Here is a 9,681-nt window from a genome sequence, read left to right on the forward strand (position 1 = left end):
GCCGCCAAACACCCAGCAAAATGTACTGTCACTCCGAACAACACCGGATCTGGACGTCATCAGGTACACGCATTCCATTGCCGGGAGTCTCTGTCGGACACCGAGGAATGCGGTGGCCAATTGTAGACAATTCACGGCAATCGATTTAATCAATCAAATGTCGAACTCCGACCGGCATGTTTTTCATGTAGCCAAGTTGACATGCTAATTGAATCAAAGAATACACGAGTGGTTTGTCTCATGCATTGTGTCGCAGAATAGAGATTCCACCATCCGTCGGTGATGTTAACTGTTTGTTGACCTTCTCCGCTGCCATTCTCTCAGCATTTTTGAGCAACCAGAATCTCATGTCGATCCCAGCGAGCCACGGATGATTGGTATCGACTGCCACGAGATACCGACTGACGTCGGGGAGTTTGTGTGTTTGTTTAGGCGCCTCTTTCGAAGCTTGCAAAAATTGCCATAGCGGACGGTATTTCACGTCCCCAAGGCGGGGTATTGGTATTAGTTTTCAACTAGCAATAATCGCACCTCGGTTGTACCTCATTGGTTACGATATCGCCACTGCGCAAAGCTAACCACACCATTCCTCACACCCATCATCCCATTCCCAGCTGACCCGTTCTTCTTGCGATGTATAAGCAACTCTTTCCGCACCACCGCACCACACATTACCGGTTCGACCGCTCGCGCATCCTTACCCGCGCGCCATGATGCTCGCGCAAATCCTGAAATTCAACTCTGTAAAGCATGATCCCTCCCCTCGGTGAATGGTGTACGAGATAGAAAAAGGCAATTCGGGGTCTTTGGGCTTTTAAATAGATATTTAATATCTTAATTTTATCGAATAGAATATTATACAATAGAGTTTAATGCCACCTCTTATCTGTTTTGCAGCCTTCTTCCTCGTTCCGCATCGCGTTTTCCTTAGGAGGCCCGCGCCAGCAACTGGTGTACTTCCGCAACCTTTTCTTCAACATCGGTTGTTTCATCCATTACTTTCCCTCGTCATAAGAGTCGTCCTTAGTATTCACTTCCCTTAACAAGTTCGTCACGTTAGAATGGCTATCGTTTGGCTATCGTAACACACCCACACCAACACACACGCACGCACGCACCGTTCCACTCGCAGCACCTACCTCGCTCATCAATGCGCTAAATATCGATTTACTATTCTAATAAACCGCAGCTTCTGTTCTGCAATGGTGAATTCAATCTTTACAAAAAGCAGCAACGAGAGCAGCGGCGCAGCGGCGCAGAGGCGCAGTATACGCAGACGCTATCTATGGTGCGCGGGCACCGGAACCTTCTTCTTTTGCTAGCTTGCTTGTCTGTCTCTGACTGACTACATCCTTTTACTTTCCTATGCCGGAATGAAGTAAAAGAAGAGAGAAAACTTACACTTTAATAGCACATTAACTAGAAAAGTGACACAGCGATATTATCCGTAGGTGTGCATTGGTGTAGGACGTAGTGTGATAAACGATCAATTTGGACGTTTGTAAGAATTTTGGTTACAGCACACTCACACATACACACATACACACATACATACACACGCGAGCATACCCCACAGTTTTGTCTTCGTGCCCGTAGCATGGTCGCTCGCACTTCTTCTTCTTCTGCACGCTTTTGATCATATATCAAACAACTAAAGATACCTCAGCAATCTGCGACAAGCGGACCGTGGTGTATTCGATTGGCAGGCGAATGAATGTGGTTTTGGAGGAAGCAGCGAATCAGGATACTTGTGGACACAGTACAGTGCCAGCCACTCGTGTAACATATGCGCAGCATGTCAGCACACTTGTGGAGTTTGGAATGAGATCGTTGTTCATTGGAGGGGCGCTGACTGCTGCTGTTGCACTCTCACTCTCTCTCTCTCTTTATCTCTGTCCTGGGATGCATCAGGGAGCAGCATTACTGAGTACATCATTTTCCTTCAATGGATTGCAGCAATGCTTTACTGTTGCTGGTGAGGTTGCATCATCATCGATTCGACATTGGCAGGCGAGGTCAGACTAGCTACTTCCTGGTCCGCTTCGGTCCCACTGCTGGTATAACTACTGCCGTACGAGGAAGCCGGTGCCGGTGTTCCCATGGAACCAACGTCAACAAACCCGACCACACGACTGGGACCTACTGTTGGAGAGCCTATTTCCGATAGCATCACACCATTCGGCAGTGCGACCGGTGCTTGGCTTTGCTGTACAGTTGGAGAAGCTGTGACCATTTGTGTTACGGTAGAGATCAGTTGTGCTGCCGCTGCTATCGGTGCAGCAGATGGAGCTACCACTTGTGGTTGTGCCTGCTGCTGCTGCGGCTGTTGTTGCTGCGGGAGCGATTGCGGGAGCGTTTGCTGTTGAGGTTGGGGTTGAGGTTGCGCTTGGGGCTGTGGTTTCATTTCTTCCTTCTGTTGCTTCAGGAACTTTTCCAATTCTAGAAAGTGGCGGAGCTTCAGTTCCTCGTGTTCGATATGCTGTCGCTGTAGTAGGAGCTGCAGTTGCTGCCGGGCGCTGGACATAAGTTGTAACGCACAGAGATGATTTTGAATCGCTATCAAGTTCTGTCCTATATCCGCGTTGTCGAATGTAGGCTCCGTAGGTATCTGTTGTAAGCTAGCGGCGGCATTAACCGATGGCATCGTACTGTATACGGTCGATCCGTCCATCATCGTCGCGGCTTGAGGCGTGCCATCTGTGGAATACATTAAGTCAATGAGCGAAACATGCACACGGCACTCTTCATTCTGCACTTACTGTTTGTCGCGGTAACCTGCAGTGGTAGCTGAGCCTGAGTAGGTTGTTGCTGTAGCTGATGTGGTAACATAGGCTGGCCCGGAATTGTCGCTGGAGGAGCGAAGGAAGACGATGACGTTGACTGTTGTTGCTGTTGTTGCTGTAGCTGTTGCTGTTGTTGTTGTTGTTGTTGTTGTTGTTGTTGTTGTTGTTGTTGTTGTTGTTGTTGTTGTATATGTGTTACGGGCGTGTTGAACGTCGGTGCCGATACCTCGAGAGTTGGGGTCTTTGGGATGACTTGGTTGAGTTTTACTTCCAGGTCGTTAGTTGTAGGTACCTCGCACACCTGCCCTCCACCACCATGCATCATAACGTGCTGCTGTTGGACTGCGGGGAACGTTTGACAAGATTTCTCATCCGTCGGCGATGAGTATGGCGCTACACGTTGCTGAGTATCGATAGATTGTGCCATCACGGCAAGCAATGGTTTAGGATTGCTACCATTGTTCATGATGTTGTTATTGCTGCTGCTGTTACTACTACTGCTACCGGCGGTTGCTGGCTGTGATTCGCGCTGGCCTGCGGATGCTGGTTGCTCTACTGTGCGGGGAGATTCTTGCACGGTTTGTACCTGGAAGCGTGACACTTTACGTATAAGGGGTTTTGCTTCGTTTAAAAATTTCGATTCTTTTTGTTGTTGTTCAATCGAAGGACTTGTCACGGAAGATGGCTAAAATATAGGTATCGGAAAATGATTAAAATACCCGCTTGTGTCTTTGTACTCCTTTGATTTTTACCTGTGCCTGCAATGGTTGTTGCTCACTGCCGTTGATTCCACTGTATGATGAATCCGTCGTGCTTACTGCCAATTGGGACAGTTTTAGTTGCAACTCTGGTAGCGATGTTTGGCTTGCGGTTGATGAGCTGTATGCAACGGGAATTATTTGTCATTATACGCCATAGACAGCGAATTACTGTACAAACTTACCTATCGATCCGATCTACACTCCCTTGATTCGACAGTCGCGTTTCTTGCTCTCGAAGTAGAACTGCATTTATGGAACCATCAGCAATGGAATTACCGCTGCCAACAGCATGACTACCTGGTATGGAATCGGTGATCAATCCTTGACCATTGCCTCCGACTAAATCGATGGCTGTTGTGGAGGCTTGCTCCATAGATGCGCGTCTCAATTCGCCTGCCTGTTGCGTCTGCAGTCCTACAACAGCGGATGGTTCATACGACTGCTGTTGCGGTACCGCTTGTTGTACGGGTTGCGCTTGAAAATCGCCTGCCACTACGGCGGCATAGCTTGCGCCTTCAACGATATACTCTTGCGATCTGCTTTGGTCCATTAATACCTCCGTTTGTCCACTACCACTGTTCGGGTCAGATATGATATATTCGTGCGATTGATAAAAGACCACTTGCTGTGGTTGCGACAACTGCTGCTGCTGCTGCTGCTGCTGCTGTGAGTTTTCACCTATTCCCTGTGACTGCAGCGGGTACTGTGAAGGATGTGGGGAAACCATCGCTGATAAAGCTGTGGCGCTGGCCTGGGACGAGAGGCTAGCAGATCCCCCGCCGCTGGATTTGCTCGTATTTACGTGGACGTGGGTTATGTTTTCCAAACCAATCTTTAACTGTTCCAACGTTTCTGGCATTCGGCTCGGTAGAGAATCACGCGATGAGCCTTGATCGACCGACGTTTGAGTGGACATGACTCCGCTAGTTTGAGGATTGGTGGCATTTGCCATCTGAACTATCTGCGCTTGCTGCTGCTGTTGCTGCTGCTGCTGCTGTTGCTGCTGCTGCTGTTGTTGTTGCTGCTGTTGAAGCTGTTGAGCGTGTTGTTGCTGCATCTGCGCCTGAATCTGCTGTTGTTGCTGGAGATTGTTGTAATGTTGTTGAAGCTCATACTCAGCCATTGCAGCTACATCGCTAGGGTTGGCTGTGGGTTGTTGCTGCATTATCGCTTGTTGAAATTCTTGTCGCAACTGCTGCTGCTGCTGTTGCTGCTGTTGTTGAAAATAATGTTGTTGAAGCTCATATTCAGCCATTACAGCCACATCGTTTGGGTTCATAGTAGGATGCTGCTGTAATACAGCTTGGCGAAGCTCTTGTTGTAATTGTTGTTGTTGTTGTTGTTGCTGTTGTTGTTGTTGTTGTTGTTGTTGTTGTTGTTGCTGTTGCTGCTGCAGTTGCTGTTGTATTGCCATATCTAATGTTTGTTGTTGCAAATAAATCTGCTGTTGCTGAATGGCTGCCATATCTGCTAGCGATGGCTGTTGTAAATAGATTTGCTGCTGTTGCTGCTGGTGTAACAACCCATCATTGAAGTTATTCGGTTGTGGTTGCTGCTGCTGTTGAAGCAGAGCATCATTGAATGCATTCGGTTGTAGAGCTTGTGATATCCCATCGGTTGCTAGGCTAGCGGAAGGTGGTATCGATTGAAAACCTGAACCACCCGCCGGTATTGTGCCATCCTGTGGTTGTTGCGATTCTGTAGGAAAAGGATTGGAGGAATCCACTACCGACAGCACCACACTCTGCTGTTGATCATCAGATGAAGCCACAGGCAGCACTACGGGTGTCACTGAGAAACGGGACATTTTACGTTCTTTCAGCTGAGGAGTCACCGCGACTACTGGTGTTTTACTTTGCTCTATGGATGGTGATTCAACGTTGTTGCAATTGTCAGTGACCACGGGAGCAGTTGCGATTAATCCATCATCCTGATGTGACTGTTTTCTGCTGTTAGTAGCATCAAGCACACTGTTGGTCGTGTGTTGTTGTATTATTTGACTAGAAGATTCCCCAGAAGGGCATGGAAATTCGTCGCCGGTTACTGTTGCGGTTGCGGCTGTTGTTAATGGCACTGAAGACGAGAATGTCTGTTGATCACCATCGGGCACCATTCCTTCGGTTGTGCAATCCGTCGATTGCAGCTGTTGCTGATTGCTCACATCTGACTCTTCTGGATTTGGTTCGCGGCTGTCTAATTGTTGTTGCAACATTTTCATATTACTACCGGACGTAATGGTGTTTTCCGGTGTGTTTTCGTGCGATGTGTAATCCGTGCTGACAGTACTCGCTTTGCGAGAGTTTTCGTCGCAACTACTGTTATTATCGTTTGCGGTGTCATCCACAGTGGTGGAGACGCTAGTAATGGTGGTGGCAGTCGCTTGCTCACTACCGAGAACGTCAGAAGAATCAAAGTTTTGTGATTCCGAGCGATGAGTTGTTTCACTGGCACTTTCCTTTTGCTTCGCTGCATCCGATGGTAACGCTTGCTCACCATTTGTCATTGATGCTGTTGTTCCGGCTGGTAGCTGCTGCTGTTGCGACAATGGTGATGATGAGCTGGATGAAGTTGTTGTACTCGAAATACCGGTACCCAGTGCTTGTCTCTCGATAATCATTGGATCGAAAATGTGCGTAAAGTTTGCCGCTGTTGTCGATGTTTCATCACGCTGCACAAGAAGAATAAAAAAGATTAGTATATTCTATTGCAAATCACAAAGCAGTATATCTATGCATAGTTATATGCAGCCGATACCGGTAAATAGCTATTCGTCTTAAACGAGAACCGACCAATCCACTAGTGCTATGGATCGTCCGCTTTTTACGTTGGCTGACATTCTTTAGCATAAATAATAAAAAAAATATTAAGGCGAACACATTTTTAGCACGCTACCTTCAGAGTGAGTAGCAGACGTGTAATAGCAAAAATAAACATTTCAAAGACAAAAAGCATAGTAGATACGAAACACGAAACATAGCAATGATGATGTTTAAATCAGGTCTAGAGTCTACGACGAAACATAATCGAAACAACACGCGGTACAGTTTTGTACATAATCTCGAATAAAACAACGCGAGATGTGGCTTTTTTGTACTTGGACTATGAAAAATGTCAGAAAGTTTAAAGAAAGTTGCATAAATGACGAGTTGGTTGGGGGCCCACTATTTTCACCAACTCACCAGCAATTTACCATCAACCCTAAACCAACTTCCTGGGCTTTCGCCAGCGACTCTGAGGATATAACCCTCTGCTATTTTAGAGACCGGCTACTAAGGCCATATGTCCCGAAGAATTTTGGTATAGAAAAACAAACCATTACAAACCATAAACATAACTAAACTTGTTCAAACCTTCACAAAACATATGTTAAAAATATGATAAAATTGGATTCTTAGCGTGTAATTGACGCGGAAAATAACATAACTAGGGTACAGATATGTATAAATCGTGAGTATAAAGGGCAGTCAAGAAGCAAACCAAACGGAAAAGCATGGGACGGCGGTACATAATAGACAGGAACACAATGATAAAAGAAACGAACCGGGTTCGCTGGATCGGTGAAGACGGGTGAAGGTGTGGTGGGTGAGAGGATATAAGAAATGAAAACAAAATCGACGTGGGTATGATGATAAGAGTAGCGGCAGCACAAAAACATGTACTTTTATATTAAAACACGAGGATAGCGGCAAAAGTGGGAGCAAAAAAGGTTCATCTTCCTTCACTTACAGATCTGTGTCTCTGGTGTGTTTTAAAGTTCGAACGTTGACGTGTTAAAGACGCATGGCGCACCTGGTGGTTGGCGGAATCGACGAACGAGGAAAGGCACATAGTTTCCATGAATTGATTAGATAGATTCGTTGTACAAGAGCGTTGCGAAGTAGCATATAATTCCGGATGTACAATTTTCGTAAGGGTCAGTGAATCGATGTAATGAGCATATGTGATTGTGTGCCAGTGTTTGTGGTTGAGCGTGAATAGTACGTGAGTATGTTTTGAAATTGATATGCGATTGTTAAGTATTTGTGTTTCACGTAGACCAGCCAGTCGGGCAAAGAAAAAAGAAACAAAAAGTTGTTCAGTAGTATAGTAAAGAATTGTTTTGGATATCAACAGAAATATTCTTTGACCAAATGCTCGAAGGGTTTGAATTTGGTTTCAGTCAAAAAGGCGAGCGATCGGATTCTCGGAGGGTGGTTTCGGCACATTGAGGCATATTTGTGTGTGGATGTGTGCAGAGAAGGAAATCATAGCAGCAAGAAAAGCCGGAAAAGCCGAAAAAGCCAATGGTTGCACAGTGATAATGAGCAGCGTTGTCGAAAATCTGGTTCCAAGTATCATTAAATCGAATTGAGAGTTGAACATTTGCTAAATTTCAATGTAAAATTCCTATTGTTTAAACTTTAACTACTTTGATCAACAGAAGAATTCAGTGCACAGTTTGCTAACTATTCGCGATGTTATCAGTTAAGCTTTGCGCAACTTTATGGTGAAACAAAACAAATCATACCGATAAAAATGAAACCGAAAAAAATAAAAACTAGGTTTTGTTTGCTGTTTTTTTGTTGTTTAAAAACTATAAATATACACAGAAAGCGCAAATGGGATTCATCTGTTCGTAACAACCAGCAGTAAGCTATAGCGCTCGTAATTAGCTTAGGTGTTGCTGTACAAGCACATTAGCTGTGGTACAATTAAAACAGGCGAAAGAGTAAAAATCAAACACAGCAAAAAGACCGTTAAAGAAAAAAAAGTAATTCTCCTAACTTCGCTGAACTTGACTAACGCGTCCACCTTTGTCGCATCCGTTGGCGACACCAATTCCGGCCTTATTCTTCCAAATTACACACACATACACACAAATAACACGGCTTTCAGTGGGATTAGGGAGGAAAAGGCGAATGAATGGGGAAGCGAAAGGTCCTGATGGTGAGGGAGCAGAAATGGGGCTTTGTTTGCTTACCTTTTCCGTAGATCGTCGGTAGCATTGCGATGCCACTGGCAATTGATTTGGATTTTCCATTAACTGTCGTTGTATATCCCGAACCATATCGATAAATATTGTCGTTTGTGACTCGCTTAGAAGATCCTTAGCGACCTAAAATAGAAAGAAAAGTGTTTGGTCATCGTTGACAGATCTCTTCCTAACCTACACATGTTTTTTGTTTGTACTCACAAGATCCTGCGCCACCTCTACCGGATTGACATTATTTGGGTCGAATTTAAATTTGATGGTTTTTGGGCGGTTTTCCATTTCGCATTCGATTGTATTGTTTTCGTAGCCGAGCACATGAAGCTTTGGATTGCGCTCCGTCGAACGGTGGTTGCGACGCTTTTTCAAATCGTTGGTAAACCGTTTTGGCAAAGCCGCTTGTGCCGGAGATACACCAACGGGTGTTAATGGGTCTTGCTGTTGTTGTTGTTGCGATTGCGGTATTTGCGATGCTTGAGGTTGCTGTTGGGCTAAAACTGGAGTAGTGTTAGAAGAAACAAGGCCTGTTGGTGTATTTGGAACCGCGGTGCTGACATTTCCTGTTCCGACTGAAGAACTTGTAAGAGATTGAATTGAAATCTGATTCTGTGGCTGTTGCTGGACATCTTGCGGCGTCGGCTGTTGTTGTATTTGCATTTGCTGTTGTAAAAATTGTTGTTGAGCTAGCTGCTGTTGAAGAAGTTGTTGCTGCTGGAGATGCTGTAACTGTTGCTGTTGCTGCTGTTGTTGAAGCAGCTGTTGCTGTTGAAGCTGTTGTTGCAGCTGTTGTTGTTGTTGCTGTTGTGGCTGTTGCTGCGTTGGTGGCTGTTGTTGTGACTGCAACTGCTGAGGTGGCGGCAGCTGATGTTGTTGCGTTTGACTTTTTTCGTTTGAAATAATAGATCCCATCGACGTCTGATCGTTCATTTGCATAACTTGTGGAGATACGTGTTGCTGTGGTACAAGTACAGCCGCGGTACCTAGTGGCATCGTTTGCGTAGTTTGGGTAGTTTGAATTGGTTGCGACGTCGTTTGTATTGGATGCTGTGGAACTTGGTTGGCGATCGGCGGAGTTTGTTGTTTAACGTAGTGTTGCTGCAAGGAAGGTTGTTGTGGCGATGGATTTACAACCATTTGCTGCTGATGGTGCATTATAAGAGAGGACGAT

General features: G+C 45.6%; 1 protein-coding gene and 1 non-coding gene across 5 annotated transcripts in view; both read right to left on the reverse strand.

The window, feature by feature from the left end:
- Positions 1 to 435: 435 nt before the first annotated feature.
- LOC126579360 (U4 spliceosomal RNA) lies at positions 436 to 576 on the reverse strand. Its single transcript, XR_007608430.1, has one exon. It is a non-coding gene; the product is annotated as a U4 spliceosomal RNA (small nuclear RNA).
- A 235-nt stretch (positions 577 to 811) lies between these two features.
- The window catches only part of LOC126578579 (uncharacterized), a 20,584-nt gene continuing 11,714 nt past the window's right edge, over positions 812 to 9,681 (reverse strand). For 3 of the 4 annotated variants that reach the window (XM_050241274.1, XM_050241273.1, XM_050241275.1), the window contains 7 exons: positions 8,718 to 9,681; positions 8,505 to 8,639; positions 7,271 to 7,333; positions 3,727 to 6,212; positions 3,536 to 3,662; positions 2,760 to 3,468; positions 812 to 2,697 (listed from right to left, as the gene is read on the reverse strand). The exon at positions 8,718 to 9,681 is cut by the window's right edge and continues 1,773 nt beyond it. In XM_050241274.1, coding sequence (XP_050097231.1) covers positions 1,964 to 2,697; positions 2,760 to 3,468; positions 3,536 to 3,662; positions 3,727 to 6,212; positions 7,271 to 7,333; positions 8,505 to 8,639; positions 8,718 to 9,681 — 5,218 coding nt within the window. In that variant the 3' untranslated portion in view covers positions 812 to 1,963. The remainder of the gene's footprint in view (positions 2,698 to 2,759; positions 3,469 to 3,535; positions 3,663 to 3,726; positions 6,213 to 7,270; positions 7,334 to 8,504; positions 8,640 to 8,717) is intronic. The other variant, XM_050241276.1, reaches the window with a different exon arrangement.

The sequence above is a fragment of the Anopheles aquasalis genome, chromosome 3 (assembly GCF_943734665.1).
Source record: "Anopheles aquasalis chromosome 3, idAnoAquaMG_Q_19, whole genome shotgun sequence".
Taxonomy (NCBI): domain Eukaryota; kingdom Metazoa; phylum Arthropoda; class Insecta; order Diptera; family Culicidae; genus Anopheles; species Anopheles aquasalis.